Source organism: Haliotis asinina, chromosome 6, assembly GCF_037392515.1.
Source record: "Haliotis asinina isolate JCU_RB_2024 chromosome 6, JCU_Hal_asi_v2, whole genome shotgun sequence".
Taxonomy (NCBI): domain Eukaryota; kingdom Metazoa; phylum Mollusca; class Gastropoda; order Lepetellida; family Haliotidae; genus Haliotis; species Haliotis asinina.
In genome coordinates this window covers 37,960,645-37,983,736 of record NC_090285.1, presented here as the reverse complement: position 1 = coordinate 37,983,736, position 23,092 = coordinate 37,960,645, and the positions used below count along the sequence as shown (strand labels likewise).

General features: G+C 38.8%; 1 protein-coding gene across 1 annotated transcript in view; it reads right to left on the bottom strand.

Moving 5' to 3' along the window:
* LOC137287849 (adhesion G protein-coupled receptor B1-like) overlaps positions 1-22,772 on the bottom strand; it is a 135,106-nt gene extending 112,334 nt beyond the window's left edge. The window contains exons 1-3 of the mRNA XM_067820231.1: positions 22,721-22,772; positions 22,088-22,192; positions 20,338-20,568 (exon numbers count right to left, since the gene is read on the bottom strand). Coding sequence (XP_067676332.1) covers positions 20,338-20,568; positions 22,088-22,192; positions 22,721-22,772 — 388 coding nt within the window. The remainder of the gene's footprint in view (positions 1-20,337; positions 20,569-22,087; positions 22,193-22,720) is intronic.
* Positions 22,773-23,092: the final 320 nt, after the last annotated feature.

The following is a 23,092-nucleotide window of genomic DNA, read 5'->3' as shown; positions in this document are numbered from 1 at the left end:
GCGTTTCCATTTGTGTCATGACGTTGAGTCTATCACTCCAAGACACTATTGTCACAATGTCTAAATATGGGCTGTATTCCCCAAAGCCATTATATATGAACTGCTCGATATCCACTGTTTTCACTGATGTTTTCTGCTTTAACAACACGATTACAATAGTTCTGTAGATGCCGTCTCGATCCATCCTGCTGACTACCACAGATCCACAGAAGGTTCTAGCATCGTCTCTTAGCCTTTTTGACTAACATTACTAACGGTAATGCATGTCGTGTAATAGCTTTAACGGAAAATAATATTTCGATAACACAAATAATGTCAAATATTTGACAGCGAAAGAAATATTAACACTGAAATACTTAGAAATGTGAAGATTTTGTTAAAACAACAGTGTGACTAGACTTTATTTTATGTGCCAGATTTCCGACCTACTTAAACGCGAAAGGCAACAATCATAAAACCATGGCGTTCACCCATCACACTCTGGAATACCTTCCCACACAAATCATCTGCACATGAGCGTAAGTTCATTAGAAGATTCTCTTTAGCGTGGTAAGTGGAATCAGCTTCAACGCCTGACGTCACATCTATAGTGGATCCTTTGTAACGAGTGAGTATGCGTGTATTATCATGATATAACAAACCATTAATAATACACTCAGTAATCAAGGCTTTATTACCCCAGGCTAGAGCGAGAACAACCTCCAGTCTTGAAGCCTTCCTAGACACAGTTATTGCCTGTCTGGCTATGTCGATCCCCTGGGCAAACATCAGACAAAAGATGGCCAAGAACAAGTAATGCAAAATGGCCGCCACTGTAGTGCACACGGCCTGGAATGATAGACAAGACAGTATTTCATGATACCACATGCGAAAACCTACAGAAAATAACCAAATGTAAGATAATGATTTTAATAAAGATGATTTATTATTGTTTTGATTAAGTAAGGTACACATGAGTATCAATATTGACTACGTCTCTTTCCATGAAAAAGAATACATAATATATCAATACCGGTATGGGCACTATTTGCGTCAATGCGTTACCTTGTTTTCCGTTCTCTCCACGCCAGCCAGGAAGACGACGTATGCCAAGGTCAAGGCCATACAAAGGTTCACCAAGATGACGGACTTAGTAGAGTGAACACTTCTGTATAATGAAGTCATTCAGAGGATGAGATAATCGAACTGATGTACCTCTGTGTTCCTGTATTTACCTTTGCGATGAAACATGCATCCATAAGATTAATTTACTCTAATGGGAAAATATTTGTATTTATTAGGCAAGTCAAAGTATACTAGAAACGCAGGAACTGTTATCTTTATCACTGGTAGATCAGGGTCTGCCAGAACGTGGTGTCTGCACTCTGTCATTGACGTAGATTCACGTTAAGGAAGTGCCGCGAAATAACAGTATGTCAACGTCGAGTCGTGTTAACGAAGTAGCTGTCATCTCGATCAGTGGTTGATGAAGGTAAACCAGAACGTTTTGTCTTGCAGTAACAGTATGTTCACATAGGGCCATGTTAACGTAGTAGCTACATGTATATCTCTGTCAGTGGTAGATCAAGGTCTGCCAGAACGTTGTGTCTAGCAGTAACAGTGTGTTGACGTTGGGTTATGTTAACGAAGTAGCTATCAACTCTGTCAGTGGTAGATGAAGGTAAGCCAGAAAGGTGTGTCTTGCACTAACAGTATGTTGACGTACGGCCGTGGTGAGGAAGAAAGTGTCTCTGTCACTGGTCATGGTAGCAGTTATGTCAAAGGGATTTCCTGTTCTTTTGCAATGAACACGTCAGCATCGTTTAATGTTTTTATTACAATTGTTGCTTGAAAATCAGTACACTTACTAATTTCGGGACAAATTCAATTCGATCTACAGTCTTCACCGTACCATTATTAATTTTAGAAGAATACACCCACCAACGATTATTTTTTCAATCTGTTATATCTGATGTTTGATTGCACAAAATAATAACTAACAAGAGTTTCTGACTTTTCTGTAAAACAAGCATATACTTTCTTTTTCTCCCTAATACATACTGGAACACTGCTCCCCTACCTCCACAAACACGCGTGTGTCAGTACTGTCACCAAGCAGCCCAGGATAGACAAGGAACAGCCCACTATGGAGATTGTCTTCAGGAGTCGTAAGTTTCTTTTAGACTGGGAATGGCAAATAATCATGTTTATGGTGTCTTTATATAAAAGACACATTATATATAATGGTCTTCTTTTAATGTTAAACATCTCTTTGATGTTTCAAACTGTACTTATTTCAACTCTTTGAGAGTCGAAGTCGACGTTTATTATGAGTTTTATATGTCTACCGTGACGTCACACCATGTTTGCGCATGTAGGCACATGACAGTGAATATCACATGAATCTCTGTTCTTGTGAGAATTCCAACTGCTGGGATTCGAACGTCATTTCGGGATTTATTGGATACGGCCACTGTAGCCACTACGGCGATGTGATCTGAGGGGAAATATTTTGAAGTCATGATATATTATTCTGATGATTAACACTCGTGACTTATAAGTAAGATTGATCGTTTTACCACGACACGTGTTGGACTCATCAGAATAGCGAAGTTGGTCAAGTGATCACAGTCACATCTTGAGAAGGAACTGTTTATATGACTTATATTGCACCCATCCGTCCACCAGGAACTGAAACACAAAACATCACTCCAAATACATGTGTGCAATCGGGGATCTGTTTGTTTGCTTGGTTCGTGGCTCTCCCGATTGTCAGAAGGGTTAAACATGGCAATCAAGCTTATTGTTTATTGCACTTCTAAAACGGTCGCAAACAGCAAGACATTTACACATCTGCTGATGTCTTTAATTGTTTTAATTACATATACCTGTATTGTATTTAAGATGTCTATAATGTCTAGAAGATATCAGTGACTGACTGAGAGGCCTTCAATGATTTTTTTACTGTCCAAAGTATAATTGTTGATATCTTAAATCTTACTGAGATATCAGGAAAACGTGTCGTCATATGAGTATCCCTTTTTGATAGTTAAGATAGCAATGAAAGAATTTGTAGCATGTATTACATAATCAAAAGTGAAGTTCATTTAAGACATATTGAACTCAATTCAAGATAATCTTGAAATATTTTCACATATGTACAAACAAGAGTGTTCTCAATTACGAATAATTATAATCATGTCCGTAGAGATCCAACTTAGAACTGGTCTTCGGCAACCCACGCTTGTCGTAAGAGGGATTGGGTGGTCACGCTGTCTGATTTGAGTGACATATATCCCAGTTGTGCAGATCGATGCGTATGATGTCAAACACCTGCCTGGCTGGTCTAGATTAGATCTTTTACAAACCACCATGATATATCGCAAAAGATAACACAACGAACAGGAATCATTTATATTCTCTGGTATTGACCACGTACGCGATAGCTTCAATTACAGGTTAACGTTTGCTCAAAGCTGTGCCGTTTCTCTGACAACGTCTAACCTATATAATGTCTTGTTACTTTTAGACTTCACCTATATATAAAAGGAAACATAACCGAACTTATCTTTTCCACCTACGAGCCAAAGGTTTGAAAATCATTCTTAAATCTAAAGTAATTATATAATACAACATACACTCTAACTACACAACATAGTCTGGAAAAGTTAAAACTGAAATAACCTTTTGAAAACATCTGGGTAACTGTCAGTTATTAGATGGTGTGTTTCCATGTAACATTCACACTGTTCAATGATGTTGATTCTACTGTTGTGTCTGACACATGCATGCCGATCAAATGTATGATAAACTTATACATCGAAAACATCACTGTGCCACTATCAAACCAACGCCTTGTCAACTTCCGCTCCCATGGCTACAGTCTAAATATGCACTCTCGCAGTATTTTGACTTTATGATTCTATCACTTACAGTCGGAAGTCATGTGGAGACACGCCTACCATGGCGTATAGTGTCAGTATTGAGTGAAACCTGTCCAAGTCCCAGACATGCTTATGCGTCAGAAGTACATTATCGCAAAATAAATGATTGCTTCTACACATTGTAATATGCTCTACAGTTTGTGTGTGTTGTCATTTTACACCATAACCATTACCATAGCCACAGACAGACCAAACTTATATTTGCATACAAGTGAATATAAAACTTTAACAGGAGGGGGTTTTGCCAGCTTTCATATTTGTACCTACTTAAAAAATGGACACATGAACAGAGAATGTCATTCGTCCCTCGTGAAATTCAAAGGCACAATAAAAGCCAAACGGTTTTGTTTTGCTTTTTTGTTGTTTTTTTTTTCTCTTTGTTGCTTGGTTGGTTTCTTGTTTGTTTGTTTGTTTGTTGTTTGTCTTTTTATGTAACTGAAAACTGAAGTTTGATTTGCCTCCATGTAACATAACTCTTTCTTGAAACGGGTGGTAACATTGTTATCTGTCTCTGGTTTAATGTTAAATGTTAATTGTTTCAAGAAAGATATTTTCAACCATATGACCCTTGACATGGTTGAAGGTGTTTTTCATTAATACCGGAAAAACCACATGCAAAGGATAAAATGTTAAAATACTCTACAGCACTTGTGTATCATGTTATTTTTTAGATAACTTTAACAATCAGCTCAAATTATAGTTATGGAATTATGTCTGAGGGGTGTTTAGGCTATATTGTTTGGATATATTTACATTTATAACTAAATACCTGGCACAATCAATCCAGCATTTGACTAAAAGGTGAGGGGACAATTCTTCAGTGAATTTGCAAATATGTGGAAGAGACTGGTGACTTTTAAAGAACAAAGGAATGTTTTACCCTTTATTAAAGTTCCAATATCCGCATACTAGTTCTGCATTGTCTGCCTGAAAATAGTATTAAAGAAGACGTCTTCACACACGCAGAACACTGACTTACCAAAAAACATGACACTAAGATACCATCAACCTTGGCAGCAAAACCCGTTCTTCAAGCTATTAGACAACGAAAGGAACCGCCTTGTACCACAGCGGGACATCGATTTTGACGTCATGTGTAAACGTTATATTTATTCCTTGGAGTAAACCTTATGGTTCTTGACTATGATCTCGAGGCACCACCGAAATGATCTTCTATTCTAACCATGCTGGGAGTTACACTCCAGGAGGAACGATTAGCTCGGCCATTAAGAGAGTGAGTAGATATGCTTTTACGTCATTTTATCGATATCCCAGCAATATCGGGGGATACCAGAAATGATTTTCACACACTATACCCAGGGGGAATCGAACCCTGATCCTCTGTGTGACGAGCGGACGCTGTAACCGCTAAGCTACCCCACAGCACCATCAATTATTAAGACACGATCGATATCAATTCAATAATTGATATTACACGATCGGGTTAAGCTGTCAATCGTGAGCATTGCTCGAGGTAGTGGCATAAATCGCTCTACCTAGCAGAGACTATGCTTCAATCAGAATAAAGCAGACGATCCACATTAATACGTATACAACAATTATACAATTTGAAACACATTAGCTCACCTGTCCATGGTAGAAATTAAGCGTTACATCCATGTTAAGCTCCGTAAGTTGTTTACCGTCAACGTGGACAGCAAGTGATAGAATCTGAGATCTTATTTCTTTCTGTCTTGTATTGTCACCTCCACTGAGAATGAAAGATATGTTTAGGAGAGATGATTTTTTTACATGGTTGTGTAATGTATTGCTACACAATTCAGTAAATGTTGTTCACAATAATTAATGTTCTAAGACGTTTTACTGCCGGAGTTGTGGTGTATAAGTCATTAGATTTAGACTTGGAGTCAATTGTTATCTGAAATCTGACATCGGCCTCAGAAGATGAGAGTTTCACTCTTGATATTCACCTCGCTCTCTGTCATCTCACATTACATCAGTAGTCTGTGAAGACCATAGTTTCCCCCAAAATATCAAGCCCAGGCCTCTATCATATCATTTTTCATAGTAAAACTGTTAGATGTGAAGATAATGATCCAACTTAAACGTGGTAGAGACTGGAAACATTATGCAGTGTTTTTGAGTAAACTGTAACTCTAAGTTACCCGGAGTTAATTCCTTTTAGAAAGTCGGCCATAGTTCGGTAATAGACTGCAACGTAAGTGACGCTTTCTGAAAATGAACAAACAATGACATCACAGCTACGGAATACATTTTACAGGCCAAATTTTACAATTGTGAAACAAACATGCATAAGAAATATTTGTCGAAATCCCAAACTGGGGGTGGGAGAAAAGGTGAAATATTGTGCCCCACTGGTGGCAACTGTCACGCACACATGCACGAAATGGTAAGAATCATACCTATTGGCAATAAAGATTGAACAAGATATGTGCCACTTTTAAAGTTTGGTGAAATAAAAACATGAAGAATGCAGGTATACATAAAAACAGATGTTTTATATTGTCAATGTTTAATATGTCCAGTGTATAATAGGTTGCGAGTAATATATATATATATATGTATGTATGTATGTATGTATGTATGTATGTATGTATGTATGTATGTATGTATGTATGTATGTATGTATGTATGTATGTATGTATGTATGTATGTATGTATGTATGTATGTATGTATGTATGTATGTATGTATGCATGTATATATATATATGGTAGACACTGAATATGTAAACAATGGTTGTCTACGAACAACAGACGAAATGAAAGTAAGTATGTTTCCGTTTTGCCAGAGATAAGATCCTTGTACAGGGAAGCAAAATACTCACAAAGTCACATTGTAACTATCTGGTGCCCTGAAATAGGCTGTTATTCAATATGTCCGGTTCGAACTTTCCTTAATGAAAATGTTCAGATTTTCAGAAATATGTACAGACAGATGTCACGAACCGAACTCTGCTGTCTGAAATATTATAGTGAACAATATAGCAACGCCTTTGCACAATTTGCAGTTTTGGATTTGAACATTGTTCTTTGGTAGGGTTAAACAATTTAATCACACATCAAAGGCCTTGTTTACGAATTACAGTGGATATATTGTAAAACATTTTATAAAACTGTGCCTCAGCGGCACAGGTACATAATAAATAAATAATAATCATTCATACTTTAATACCAAGACCGGGTGATACTTGAACACCTGTGATACGTTTTGATGCAACTCGCGGGGGAGCGAAAACAGAAGAGTGAAAATTAAGAAATAAGAAAACGTTTTTCACTGACTGTGTAACTTATATAATATATATTGAACATTGAATTGCACATCACTTGTAGTAGTTTTTATATTATGTATATTGTAAACCAAAATGTTTGCTCCTGAAACAACTTCTGGATACACGTCGACGAAGAAGGATCAAACTAACCTGTGGAGTTTCTGAGCGCGAACCAAGAAACAAAAAGAAAGAAACAAAGACAAAATGCCGACACCATAAGACAAAATGGTATCTGACAGACATCCTGGAGTAGTGTCTGACCTTCCCTGGAAGATGTCCTCGAAATTTGGTGAATTCACAAAATATGTACTTACCTTCTGCATCATAGTTTTCCTGAGAAAGTCTTAAAGAACTCCTCACACCTTCAAGGTTTTCTGTAGGAAAGGTGATGTCTTCTTTCTTAACCTTTGCAACTTCCACCACTTTCCACCAAATTTTTAAAAAGTAAATGAAAACGTTTACAAAGAATGCATAATGCCATTTAGATTGTGGTCAAATGTTATACATGTTATATTTAGAATTACATTGTTTTCAGTACCGATTCTAGTACTTTTGATGGTTCGAGTCCCATCTGGAATTCGAACTCATACCCTCAGAGTGAGGCCCCTGATAGCCAACGCACAAAGACAGTTGCCTGAAGGCCGCGGTGGCTGAGTGGGTTAGAGGGTTGCATTTCTACGCTGATGATTAAGTATCTCAATACTAGTCTAGATTGCCTATCAGGGAAACCAGAACTTGCATTTGGCATTTACTAAAACATAAACTCGAGACAACAAGAGTTCCGATTAGTTTTTCCGATTGCAATTACTTCTACTTATCAGAGGTTATATAATGGCAAACATTCGAGTAATTCAACAGGACACAGAAATAGTTTCAGCAAGGCTGGGAGTTCAAGTTATATATGAGGATGACCTCAAAATATATTCAAATGTATTTATATAGCGCGAAGGTATTGTGTTCAGAAGAAATTCACCAGTACATCACATAAATCGTTAGAAATCTTTATCTTTACGATGGTTACATTGGAAAAACCAGACAACTGTTCGAATACAAAACACAGAATGTGAAAATAATTGTACAACGATGCATTCTTAACGTTCCACAACTTTGACGTCCATATAAAGTCATCTCAGTTATTTTCAGCCTTCGGACTTCAAAATACTCGAAATGATCAAGAATGTGCCTACCCATGGTTGAACTGTTGATAGTCACCAGTTTGTTCACCGTCTGTGATGCTGCAACCGCCAAACCAATGGACGTCACAGCCCTCATCAAAAACGACACCTTTGTTGCATTCTTCAAGAAAAGAGGAATTTGCTCTATTATTATTAGGCTACTGTATTAATATTACTGTATATAATTCGATTTTAATTTGGAGAACATGTCAAAAAGCAATTGAAAGTATATGCGTTGAATACATGCGTGTACCAATAATGCACTGGGGGTATCCTTCTGAATTCAAGAGAATGTCGGTGGACTACAACAAACACAAAGGCTATTGTTTCTACATGTTACTACACTCCTTATCTTAATCCTACAGGTCACGTGGAAAGTATCCAACGCGAAACTCCCTGTAACGGTCAGTTATGTCATCAAATGACTAAAAAGGTTACTCATTTGGTCAAAAGACTAAAATTCTCTGTCAGTTCTTCAGAAGATTGAAATTTTCGTCAAGTCATTAAACCAAGTAACTAAAATCCTTTAAGTTCACAGAAGAAAAACAAAATAATGTTGGTGCGTCTTCTTTGATGTCACTGTGGCGAAGTGTGTGATTTCTTCAGTCGTGGCATACTATGTTTGTTTGGGGATGAACACCTTCCTTAGCTCCTCGTACGTCTCATGCAGCTCCTCTGTGAGCGTCTCAGCGATTGAATCAACCATAACTGAATGTTCAGACGTCCGAAGCATTGTGAGAAAACCCATATACATTGTGTAAAATGAGACCAGTAAATGTCACATAACGTCAAACGCATTAAATCAGTTATGATGAAGCCTTAAGGTCAGTATGTGTTAACCTCCCCATTTTCTATACGGTCTTTGATTTCTGCAAAGTGTTTGTTTAAGTGTGTAGCATGTGTTTTCTTTTAAGACCTCTTTGTTTGACATCATTCAAAACAAAATTCTTGTGTTTGATGGAAAGACTGAAACTGTTCAGGCAATCAGTTTAACTAGAACTCTAATTTTTACGTCATTTGACCAACTAACAGAAACGTGTAGTCATTCTGCCAAATGACTGATCATTTCAGTTATTGGGTCAAATGGCTGGTTGTACAGATTGACTTAACATATATGATTGTTTCAAATTTGGGGAATATGTTCAGAACACATAATTAAATACACGTGGATCAGATGTGAGTAACGACATTGCAATGGGGGTATTCTTGTGAATTCAAGTAACTGTGCTAATGAACTGCAACAGGGACAAGAGCTCATGATACTTCAGCAGACATTTGATTCCTACAAGTCACACCCGCCAGACCCGTGAAGGTCCGATTTGGAATATTAATCTTCAGTAACCCATGCTTGTGGTAAGGGGCGACTAGCTCGATCGGGTGGTCAAGTTCGTTTACTTCGTTGATTCACGTAATCGGCTCCCAATTGCGCAAATCGATGTTAATGCTGTTGATCACTGAATTGTCTGTCCAAACTCGATTACTTACAATATGTGCATTTCCGTTAATATGGCTCACAAGGATCATACCTAGCATGGCGACAGTCACATCTTCTTATAGTTGTACTTATACTGAAAGCCATAAAAAACGCAATTTGACATTCATACTTTCTTTACTCACACAAATGTCAACATATGTGCATGTAGCTGTTAGATATGTTTTAAATAAACATCAGTGGATAATTTGATCGGAAACTGTCCAGTCATCAACAACGTCAGTAACGCAACGACATAAGACAAAGCGGGTGTCATTTGCAGTCAAAATCGTGTTTGACCACCATCAACTGCAAGATAGTCTCCGGGAGCATTGGAAGACACAGATTTCTAGGCAACAGCTGTGGAATGGTGTGTCAGTGATCTTGAAGGGCTGATGTCAATTCAGCACTTGTCTTTGGTCATGGCACCAGCGCTTCCAAAAAGACCATGTTCAAAACCACAGCTTGCCACAAGTCTTTCTTCTGGACGTCGATAAATCCGTTGACGTCCATCTGCACATTAAACCTGCATTAGGGTGTCTTCGCAACCTTTTGGAGCAGACAGTATCAGCAACTGTTTTGAACCGATTTCGCAAGTGTGAGACTCGGATATTGTGGTCCTGTCGAGCTGTCGTCAAAGGTGGTGCACCAGGTTGCGGACAAATGCATCACTTCCCCGGTGGCCTGAGTTGTCTGAGTTATACAACGGTGGTTAGATGCACATTACAGTGCCTGACAATCATCACATTTGAAGAAAAGCCGCTAACCATAGCGAGAACCTGATTCTTTGCGTCTTGTCTCAAGCGTGACATTTTCTCAACATGATTCAGTTTCACAGTTCCTTGTGCACGTGCACAACGTGTTTCATGAATGTGATTGTGTTTATGAGAAATGCCAAAGGTTCAGTGTTAAGCATAAAACGTAATACAAAAGGAATGTCTTTTATCCCTACATCCTCTCTAACGGAGGAAAAGAATCGTCAATAGAAGTTTTGTAAGTTCCAGGACAGACAATACCAATTGCATTTTTAATGGCTATCGGTGTTTTTAATGGCTTTCAGTACACAATACTGATTGTTTCGTCACAAGATACATCCGTACATGTACGTACACAAAGCGTACGCTCCAATCGGCATAAAAAAATGTCCGCTAAAGGTGCGTTCAAATCAGCCCCGAACTTGTAACCTTTCATACTCATTGACATTATACATGTCACAACGCACCCTTGTATTGTGCTCTTAAAAGGCGTTCCATGACGTTTCGTGTTGCCCTATCAAACTTGCTGTGTATAGATACAAAACGGTTACAGCAGGTTATTAACCACATAGTGAAACATAACTTGTGTAATATATATAATATGCGCACACATCACCTTTGCCTAGCAAACATGGTTCTTTTATTTCGCAGTCCCGTGACACGTTTGTGAATAAGCATGGTCTTGAGATGTTCACCCTTTTAAAAACCATGTACATTGTTGAGTCGCGTACGATCATTGATACCCCTGCTAATTAGACATTTATTTCTAACAGCGGAACAAAACTAATTTTGTTTATTTCCTGATGTGGAGGATATATCAGTCCTCACAAGGACTGAGTCAGATCGCCTACCACTTGTTTGTACATTTACTAATATCGTACCTACCCAGCAATGTGAAAATGCCACTTTGACATACCCTCACTTTATAATGAACACTTTCAGGCAATGGTTTCTGATAATGATATTGATTCATGTATGTAGGAATTTGTCCCATCCCAAGACGTCCATGTCAATGTCGCTGTTTCCAAATTAACGAATATTTTATCTTTTAATGTGGACTATAACGCAAACAACTAAAAAGAAATAGATAATAATCAACCGCCATGCTATGACAGTGAATGTAACTTTCTGAAAGCAAAGAAATATAAATATCTCACTAAACTTACTATACGTATCACTGCCAACATAACGTAAGAAATTATTGGCATGCAAGTTCAAAGCAAACTTTAAACGTTGTTCCAAGATGACGAAATACTTCTTGCAAGTTGAAGGAAGTGCAATACTTCTTGCAGGATGAAAAATTGTATAGTTTTGTCAATAACCACACATGTGAATTTTGTGATAATCTCCCAGTAGACTTTACTAATGACATATCGAATAGCGTCATCACAGAATAAGAGTTACTTGACAGTAATTGGTGAAGCTCTTGGTGATTCTTTAAAGCTTAGTGGTCCATATTTCACACCTTTTTTTCTACTCTGATTGTTTAATAAAGTTCTGGATAGTGGCATATTTCCCAATAGCTGGAACAATGGTATGGTAATCCCGTTATTTAATTCAGGGAAAAGAAATAACTCAAACAACTACATAGGCATATCGTTCTTGAACTGTTGTGGTAAGATTTGACAGTAAAAGGTTATATAGTAAAAGGCTTATGACTCTGTCTAGATATGTATCAACTAATTTCTGAATCTCAAACTGAGTTTCGCCTAGAGTATTCCTCTGTAGACAATGTACTTGTTTACTCTACTGGCTTTATGTACAAGGCAGATTTTACTGTATATTTATATAATATTTAAAATGGCCTTTAAACATTTCGTCTGTGACGTCTTAAAAACATAAAAGGAATTATTAAAGTTTGAACTTTCAAGAAAACTTCTTTCTTTACATAAGCTGGAGTTAAACAAGAGTGTATTTTACGACATGGGTTGTTTTTATTCTTTACCAATGCCCTTGTACACGAAAGTTGTAAGGCCTGCAGTGATGGTATATTTGTTAACCTGAGTATTGACGACTTAGTGTTGTTGCTATTTGCAGGTGATGATGTATTATCGTATTCCACTGATTGCCTACAAAGTAGATCCATTATTTGAGTATTGTTCGAATTTGGGACTGAGTGTAACATCAGATAAATCAAAGAATCATTGTTTACAGAAATGGAGGTATACTTTCCAAGCAAGTAAAATGGAGCAATAATACGATAAATCTTAAACCTGTAACCTGTTACAAGTACCTGGGTATCGTGTTTCATCAAGATTGAAACAGACAAAAGCCTGTAAAACTTTGGCTATGCAAGCACGTAAAGTTTTGGAACCAATGTTAATTTTCTTAAAGAACATTAGACATACTGATCTTGTAACTGCCTGGAAAAATCTTCTTCAAAAGATATCTAGGGGTGGGTAAACATGCTGCAAACAAAGCTATTCATAAAAACACTGATAAAAGTTATCAAATATTGTTTTGTCACAAGTCACTATATTTCCCAACGGAAACCAGGGTAATGGTGACGATAAATATATACACAAGATGGTAGGACGTCAAATAGTTGTTTCTACACCCGTTCCTTTAGGGTGAGCACCTTGTCTACCAAAGTACAATACACCTTTGTACCAAGGTACCATACACATGTCTACCAAGGTACCATACACCTTACTATAGTTACCAAACACATTGCGAGTTACTTGTTTGTTATTATTTTCCAAACGTAGCTGACAGCAATATGTGCTTAGCATAAAAACGTACTGGGAACTGATATAAAGCCATCATATCGAGAGATCAGTTGGGCATTCTGTCACTGAGCTTGTCACGTATCGCATTACTATGCACGTGTGTGACGTCATATACATCTGGCAAATTGGCATGCGTGTCCTGGCATTCATTATCACCCATTTTATCTCTATAAAAATTATAAACTTACTCTTTTCTTAACTTGCTGCCAGTCCTCTTTGCTGGTGTCAACAGACAGGATGTTGTCAACCACATTAAGAAAGGACTGAAAGTAAAAATCATTAACAAACGTTATGCTTCTTCAAAAGACCTGGACTGTCTTCGTCTGAGTGAGTGAGTGAGTGAGCGAGTAAGTGAAGATTTACGCTATATGGCAACGGTCTGTAAACAGTCGAGTTTGGAGCAGACAGTCCAGGCATCAATGGCATGAACATGATGACATGTGTCAACCAAGTCAGCGAGTCTGACATCCGATCCAGTCTTACGACGAGCATTATCGTCTTTATTCACTATACAGTTTTTAGCTGTTAATTCCTAGAAGCACTGATGTTCTAAACAGTTTTCCCATCTAAGGTGCAATTGTTCAGCACACTAAGTGTCAAAGGTATTCATTCAGTATAACAATGGATGAGAAGAGCATTCAAAATGGGTATAGTAGCTAGTGTGGTTAGGTTTACGGCTCTACAATGCAGGACTACTTGTATTCTGTCACTATGACTGAATTCACAATTCATTTTGCTGTTACCCTTGACTAAAGCTCGGACAATGGTGTTGTATAACCGACACTCTCAGCCGGACTGCAAACATATATCCTCTAGGTTCGAATCCCAGTTATTCCTTGGTTTCTATTCTCGGTTTGTCAGCACCAAACTTCTTGCTAGTGGGTTTGTAAGCTGGTGATGTAACTGAAAACACTTCAAGACCGGAGTATATCAAGCCTTGCCATTTTACAAAATGATTAAGAAGGGTTTGTGAGTTGTAAACCAAATGAAATAACGGGATGCATTTTATGATCCGCTATTGTTCATTTTGTGAGCAAAACTGACTTGTGGCAAACTGTGTAATATCCACAAACATGACAACATCCCTAAAGGTTTATCAGAAATAGACAGACTGTACGTGTGTCTGTGGGAGACTTCCTTTAGTAAACGTATTCCTCTCACCAGATGGAATTATTTCCATCTATTTCTGACATATTTCCAACACTGCCCTCTTCCGACTGTATGTCAGACTAACCATTATTGAGAGTGTCTGTCCTACTACAGGTTTGGAGAACCAGCTTAGATGAAATATGTAGATAGTCGAAACACACGAGGAAGTGTTGGCACAAGGCAAGTCCGTGAGTGGAGCAACATGCAGATACAGAGAACAAGGATATGTTTAACCAGGGCTTGCGATAGGATCACCCAAACTCCTGTTGACGAGTGGAAAAGTCCGGGATCTTTAACAGCATACGCCCATCAACGAAGTATCTGATTTTTTTAGCTGCACCTATATTTACAAGATTGCTCTAAGATTAAAATAGCTTACATCTCTACTACAGCATACACCTCACGAATACTAAGGTAACCAAGAGGATACTAATCTCATACTTCACTAAAATGGGGTACCCTGCAGCTGACTGAGAAAGTACCATATACTTTACCACCAAGGTACCCTATACCTTTGTACCAAGGTGCCATACACATGTCTACCAAGGTACCTTACACGTTGCTATAGAGCTATTACATACTTCACCATTAAGGCACCCTTACACCTTAATACCAACGTATCCTACACCTTACTATCGAGGTACCCTCACACATAACTGCCACAGTACCCTTCATCTTACTATCAAGGCACCCTTACACCTTACTTTCACAGTACATCTTACTGTTAAGGTATCCTTACACGTCACTACAAAGATACCCTAAACCTTGCTATCAAGGTACCCTTATACCTTACTTTCAAGGTACCCTTACACCTTACGTTCACAGTACACAATTAAGGCATGCTTACACGTTACTACAAAGATACCCTAAAGCTTGCTATCAAGGTACCATTCACCTTACTTTCACGGAACACCTTACTATAAATATACCCTTACACTTACTATTGTGCTACCCGATACCTTAGTATTAGATACCTACACCTTACTTCCAAGGTATCATACAGTTTATTGTTAATATACGCTACACCTTACTATGAAGATAACTACACCTTACTAGCACGTTTGCCTCACGTAGATACCCAATATCTAACAACATCTGACAATCAAGGTACCTCACACGTACTTATCAAAGGTGTACCTTACCCTCTTACCAATAACACAAATACTTTTACTTCCATGATGTTAAATTACCACTAAGGTATCAAATCACGTTCGCTCTAGATACCTTACATCTTACTATCAAGGCACTCTGTACCTTACTATCAAGGTCACGTACACCTTACTTTCCAGATACCTACACCTTACTTTCAATGTACCATACAGATTATTGTCAATATACGCTACACATTACTATTGAGATAACTACACCTTTCTAGCACGCTTGTCTAATGTAGATGCCCAATATCTAACAACGTCTCACCATCAAGGTACATCACACGTAATTAACAAAGGTGTACCTTACACTTTTACCAATATCACAAATACTTTTACTTCCATGATGTTAAATTAGGTCCTATCCTTTATTGATAAGATATCGTACAGCTTTACAGACTAAGTAGCATAATATCTTTAGGAACAAGTTGACCTACAGTTTACCCGTACCATAAACATTTGCAATAAAGGTACCCTACGTCTTGCTATCAAGGTTCTTCCTGCTTCGCTGTTTTAGTTTCACTATTACAGCTTACAACTTTCAACTTCAGTATCAAGGGATTATCACACATATAATCACTGCTTTCAGTGATGCATTCATAGCATTTTCACCTCCCTTTTGCCTAATGCGCCCTGTTCTTTACTGCAGATAATCGAAAAGTGTATATGTATAGACACAGGGTGTAAATCTCCGCGTGCACTCATACCTGTGCTGTAGCAATGTCCTCTGCAATCGGAGAAGCTAATTTGTTCAGTGCAATGGCCAGCGTGTCCACAAGGTCAATGGATTTGTCCAGATCTCCGGCGGAGGAGTCGTTGACCTTGGTAACCACCTGCAGCCTCTCCAGAACGTTCTTAGCCTTCTTGCTGGACACAACTCCTTCGGCGATCGAAGCTACCTAAACACAAAAGTCAAACAATGTTCACATCTGTGTTCCTGTTAGTATGCTTGAACTGTTTCATTATAAATAGACGAAAGAACAAATGATGAGTACGATCAGAAATATTCGTTGTATACCGAACCACTTCCTCTATAGGTACCGAAATATATGCGTTACAGTGACTCACAATTCTTGGTATATTGTTTGACAATTCAGTTGAAAATCAAAGATTTAGGAAATGACTGTGTATTGTTGTGTAGATGTGATTGTTCACGAACCACAGCCGTTATCAGTGATTGGGGCTATCTGAGAGGGTTTGTGTGAACCAAGTCAGCAAAGCTGACTACCTGATCCTGTTCGTCTCCTCTCTCAACAAGCTGAGAAAGATCGGTTCTAACCTGGATCTTCACGAGTTATCTGACAATGAGATTGATCAATATGTAATTGTAATAGTGTAAACTTGACTGACCTCTTCCTCTATTTGGGCTATCTCCTCTCTCAAGCAGGTTATGTAGTTTAATTCCTCCCACTCACCAGTGACGTCACAAACACGTCGAACGTCACCTTCAAGGTTGTAAAGGTCATTGCACAAACTGTTTATCTAATTCTAATTAAACACGTTCGCGTATTGAAAACAGTTTGCCACGTAAATAGACAGAACTAAATGTACATCTGGAAACTCCACTGACTCTTCACGTGCAACAAGCAAACTCCACACAGGATTTTAAATAAGTTGTTTCGAAGGCATTTAGAAGTTGGTGGAATCAAACTAAAATAGTTCAACTTCTTTATTATACAAGGTCAGAACGTTTCGAGATAGTTCTAGTCTCTTCTTCAGGTGAAGTGAGGGTAAAACTAAATGGAAGTAGTATATATACGCATAACAGTAGACAGATAACAATGGGTAAGAAGATATACAGGTTTCTATTAATTGATGTACAGGCTTCAATGCAGTTGTAAAGAGACATATATTGGAGAAACTGGTCGACCACTGGCTGTCAGGTTAAAAGAATACAAAACATCAGTTCAAAATTTGGATCAGAAGTCTGCTGTGTCTGAACTCATCATGCACAACCCCAATCACAAGATTGTTTGGGACAACAACAGGACATTAGTTAGGAATGCCAATGACTTCAAAAGATGGAATCCGCTAGAAGCCATTGCAATCAAGCGGAACAACCCCTCAATCAACAGAGACGGTGGTGTTTACCTACCAAATGCATAGAGAGTCGCCTTTTCCTGAGTGACTAACCTTTATCCAAACATCTTTACCTGTAACTCGTTTACCTAATCAATACAAGCCTGCACACCAATCATTTGAAGCCTGTACGTCAATCAATCGAAGTCTGTACATCAATTAATAGAAACCTGTATATCGTGTTACCCATTGTTATCTGTCTACTGTTATGTGTATATATACTACATCCCTTTTGTTTTACCATCACTTCACCTGAAGAAGAGACTAGGAATTGTCTTGAAACGTTGTGACCTTGCATAATAAAGATGTTGAACCATAAACCATTTTTAGGATTTTAAATGTTTACTGAATTATTGTATTGTCTTAAATCAAACATCTGACTCAATTCTGAGAAGGTCTTGCATATGTTCATGCCTGAGACGTAATGGAGGTCTCAGCCTCAATCATTAGACATCCGGACAATAGTAAAACATTGTTCACTTGTACCAGCCGTTGCAAATCAACTGACGGGTTGAATCCCATCAACGTCCTTACTATGACCTTTGGTACCCCTGCACCGTATCGATTGTCCTGCCACTCGTTCTGCAAACTCCTTGTTATTCTGCGCCCATGGCATCCTCTCGTTCAATATAAAAACGTCAAATGCACTAGTATGACGTTCTATATTTATGTAAATTCTCAATCAGGAAGTAACCGTACGTCCAACCATATATGTTATAAAAAACGCAAAAGTCATCAGTCCTTTCCAAAACATTTCAACACACATACCTAGAAACCCCTCAGGACATAACAGCACTAAGGTTGTATTCCCGACAGTCTGAGGCCACGATGTTCCTCTGGAGTCTGTGATTTCAGGACACACCTTTTCTAAAAGCAGTGCATTGAATGTAACACGCCGAAACCACACGTACAAGGGAAATAAATAATTTGGTGTTGTAGAATTGAGAGGATGGACTCTACAGGTCAGACAAACAAGTGAAATGTTACACGCATGTTCTCAGTATTGTAACTGATCCTCTCATTACCGACATAGACTATGGACATACATTTACTCCATATCAACAAAACAATTTGATATTGATATATCGGCTTGCTGTCCACCGCCCTGAGCAATGGACCAGATTGATGACGGTCGAATTTGAGAAAAAAATCCCTGTACAATCCAGTGATTGATATCATGAGTACTGGTCCGCAGTCTTGGGATATAATGACATGCATAAATAAATTCAGCTTGTCGGACCGTCCTTTTAAAACAAGCATGGGTTCCTGGAAACTAACAGTCACTGACTGCTATGAGAGGGAGTAAATGGATTTTCAAAAAGAGATATTATCATTACCATTTGGCTTGATGATCAGAAGCGTTGCTGTTTCTGTACAGTTTGTCACACCACACATGTAGTTTCCAGGCGCGTCAGTCGAGTTCAGCATCAGCCTCTCCATCCCTTCTTTCACTCTCACGATTTTTGATTTGCCTGACAGAAAAAGACAGCGTTGTAACGGTTACTCACCAGAATGACTGCACTGTCATAGTGTTGAGCAATTGGGCGTTTGATAGCTGAAACGTTTTACTTGGAAAAAGAAATGTCTCCTCCCCCTCTCCTTCCTCTTCCCCCTTTCCCCCAATTAAGCGTTGATACCTCAAACAGTTCATTTGATTTCTTCCATTTCTCTAAATATGAAAACATGATAAAAGTATTTTGCAAATATAATGAGAAAGTTCATGTTTTTCAGTTCAAAGTGTTATAGCTTAATTGACATTAAAGTGTTTTTAAACACAAACACATAATCCTATCCTTCAAAAAGACCAAGTCCAAAATAGTGTTGCAATGAAAACATATAACTGACCCAATCAAACCCACAAAAGACACATCTACATGATATCTGCGGGTAGTATAGCAAGCTGGTGAAGATTGTTCAAGTATTTGTTGTCCTGGACAGAATGGGAACGCCGAAGCCGACATCGTTAACGACCCCGACCGAAACTCAATCAAAAACATTATGTCTCCCGATCCTAGGAGGTCCAAGCAACTGACATTTACACATGTACATATATGTTCAAAACAGAAACATGTTGGCCATTGATGCCACAAGTTTAGAAATTTATTATTTGATATGTTTACTTGGCTTTTGAGTTCTGTTACCATGATCAAACTAATATCAGCAGAAACAGTAAACCCGCTTTGGGATGTCCGTTAAAAAAGAACACGTTCGATTGTACCTCCAATTTTCTCTTCATCACACATTCAACACTGACCTATGATGGATTCACCTGGGCCACACCAGACAAGGGTTGCAGGGATCGTCCTCACAGCACCTGTGTTGGTAACCTTGCAGGTGAGGTTCTTCTGGTCACCTTCCAACAGTGACAGTGTAGACGGGAACAACGTCGCAGTGGGATTGTCAAAGACTTGCATGGAGAAGGATATCTTCCTAGATGACTCATCCACTGTACCATTGCAGGAGTAGTTACCTAGAATAAAGAGAAGTAGGGGGCACATTTATTATTGGCCAGGATGGATGATACGTGCCAAACAATGATTGTTTGGTAACCAAGCATTTATACATTATTTTCTCTGCTTTCTGATATACTCGTCGTCGAGGAAATGGAGGACTTTGAAAAGACACAAAACATTTGGACGTCTGTCTTACCTACCTCTATCGCGCCGCAAGATTGGAGTAAATCTTAGCTGAACAGAAAACGAGTCAGGTTGACGTCGAGTTTGGTAGAGTATTCTGTCAGAAGGTGAGATCAATGTATCTCCTTTCTGGCAGGTAACAGTGAGATTTTGGGCTGGAAAAATCTGGAAGATACAGCCGACCTCTACGTGTGTTTCGCCATGCATATACATCCGGTCGGTCTGGTTGCACTTCCCTGTGATGTTCACTGAAACAAAACAGTGTGAACTGGCATATCATGGCATACAGCAACACAATCAGCCACACTGATCACAAGTTGATTGTCTCTTGAGTTAGAGAAAATTAGTAGCTCACGGGATAATTATTTTCGTATCATCATTACTCTGTGATGTTCACTGAAAAGGATAGCGTGAATGTTGTTTCAGCCAACAGTCAGCAATATTCTGGTTTGACGCGGCTGAAGTTTGACTCTCAGAAATCTAGATCCATGACATCAGGTGCAGCGATCCGCGACCTATGACAATTCCTTTCCAATAATCCCCACAAATTCGCAGGTGATAAAAACGAGCAGTGTCTGTGTCTGTGTATGTGACTGTGTGTGTGTTTCACTGTTTTCATCCTTTTTTCAGTTTACTATTCAGATAAATACTTTTGAAAAGTTTCTCACCCGGAGTAAAGCCCGCTGTTGTAGTTGGCTTTGCTGTAGCTGAGGGAGATGTCGTTCTCATGCTTGCTGGGGGCGTGCAATCCCCTGTTAAATATGCAGGATCATGACAGATCTATTTAAAAGCCTTTTTATTCTAGTATATTACACGTAGGTATAGTAATCGTGCAAGGAGCCCCTTTCCAACGTACTGTTATGCTGATCTGCACCTTATAAAACTTGTTTCATTTTCAGTTACAATAAATGAGACGAAATTGTGCAAAACGTTCAGAAAACATATCTGCACGCGAAGATTTGTGCCATAGGTGTATATGAATCATGGATATTAACACTGAAACATATATACATGAAAAAAGCTATGAGCCAAATATAATCTTGAAATACGAAACTTTGGCAGATGTCTCTCAGAAATCAATACCTGTAAGGATTCGAGTAACAGGGTCGGATGATTTAGTGGACATATGTCATCGAATCTCAGTTTCGTAGATCGATGCCCATGTTGCCGATCACTGGATTGTATGGTCCAGATGCATTATGTGCAGACCGTCTCCATACAGTTGGAAAACTGCTGTGGCGGTAACCACAAAGGAACACAAGGGGATAATAAAAGCATAAAATTGTTTTATCGTTTAGTGTGCCTGACGAGGAGATTTAGGACCAGCCGTACTGAAAACTCAACTCCACAGGCCATGTTCTCGTCCAATAAATCATCAGGGATGGTCTCATTTTTGAAAATAGTGGGAGGGCGAGAAATAGAATATCCTAGACCTGTCCCTTACAGACAAGAGACCGATACCATTTAACATCCAGCTTGCTCTCATATAACTTTGATCCTGGCAGCAAAAAAAATCACAAAGTAACGAGTTATATTGCACTCATGAGTGACTTCATATGATTTGACGCCGCCCTAGGAAATGGTAAAAAATTATAACGACCAGGAACTCCAGAGGAGACTTTACATACAGTGTCTTCTTGAACAATGGAACCACGGTCTTCGATGTGACTTTAACGAGAGACTTACCACAACGCCTCGTTCGCGCTAGTTAAATTCTAAATGTGACAGGTTCTCTCATTTGTCTGCCCTATTGTTAAACAAACTTACCACATGGAATCTCATCGCTCCCGTCCCCACATCCGTCGCGTCCATTACACACGAACGAATTACGAAGATTGTTGGAATTCCGGCACATGAAATACCCAGTTCCGGCTGAAACCATTATGCAGACAGGAAAGTGAATTTGTCTCCACTGGAAATATCTATTGCATTTAATATACACTGAAGGCAACTCTTCAGTACAACCCCACTAAGGCCAATAATAAGGGAATGTATTAAACGTATTTAAGTGTCGAAAAGTCGATTAAGTTTGTGTTGAAACAGGTCCTTTTGGCGGTTAAAAAGTGGAAGGAGGTGAATTCAAAGGATGTGGGCGATGTTGCGATTTGCTGTAAAATTTCCTTGAACTATCACTAGCTCTGATCTACCCATGTAGGACATGAATCACCATACTTGAATACTTTCTCAACCAAATCTGTACACCTGTCGATCGGAATTCGGTGCAAAACGTTCGAGGTGTCGTCTCCCATCCCGTCGTTGGAGCAGGACACGCGATTCATCACTGAAGCAAACGCTCCCCAGGTTCCATGACTGTACCCTGTTGCACCACTGGACACGTCGTTGTCGATGTAGTCATGTCAGGACAGGTTCAGCCTGTGGTCTGTCTGTTCGAATTCCCACCTGTCTCATTTCCAGTGGCGATATTTCGGTCCGTAGCTTTCATTTTTGGCATTCTTAACTTCATTTACCTTGCGAATTTCGCAATGAAACATTGTTATAGTCGATGTCTTTACTCGTGTTTCCGACACAGTGCACGTGCTTTGGGTGAATAAGGTTTTCTGCATGCACTTTGTTTTCAAAGACACACGTCTACAAACACATTCATGGGATGCGTTTGTTCGCAAAAGACATGACTAACGGATTCAAAGAGAGGAATGGTCTTAATGAAGACTGCTGTCAAAATATATCGAAATGTACTATTGAAAACGACTATGTATATTTCTTGTTTTGAAGAGTGTACATTATCACTGTATTGTTTCCAGGGATAGACAT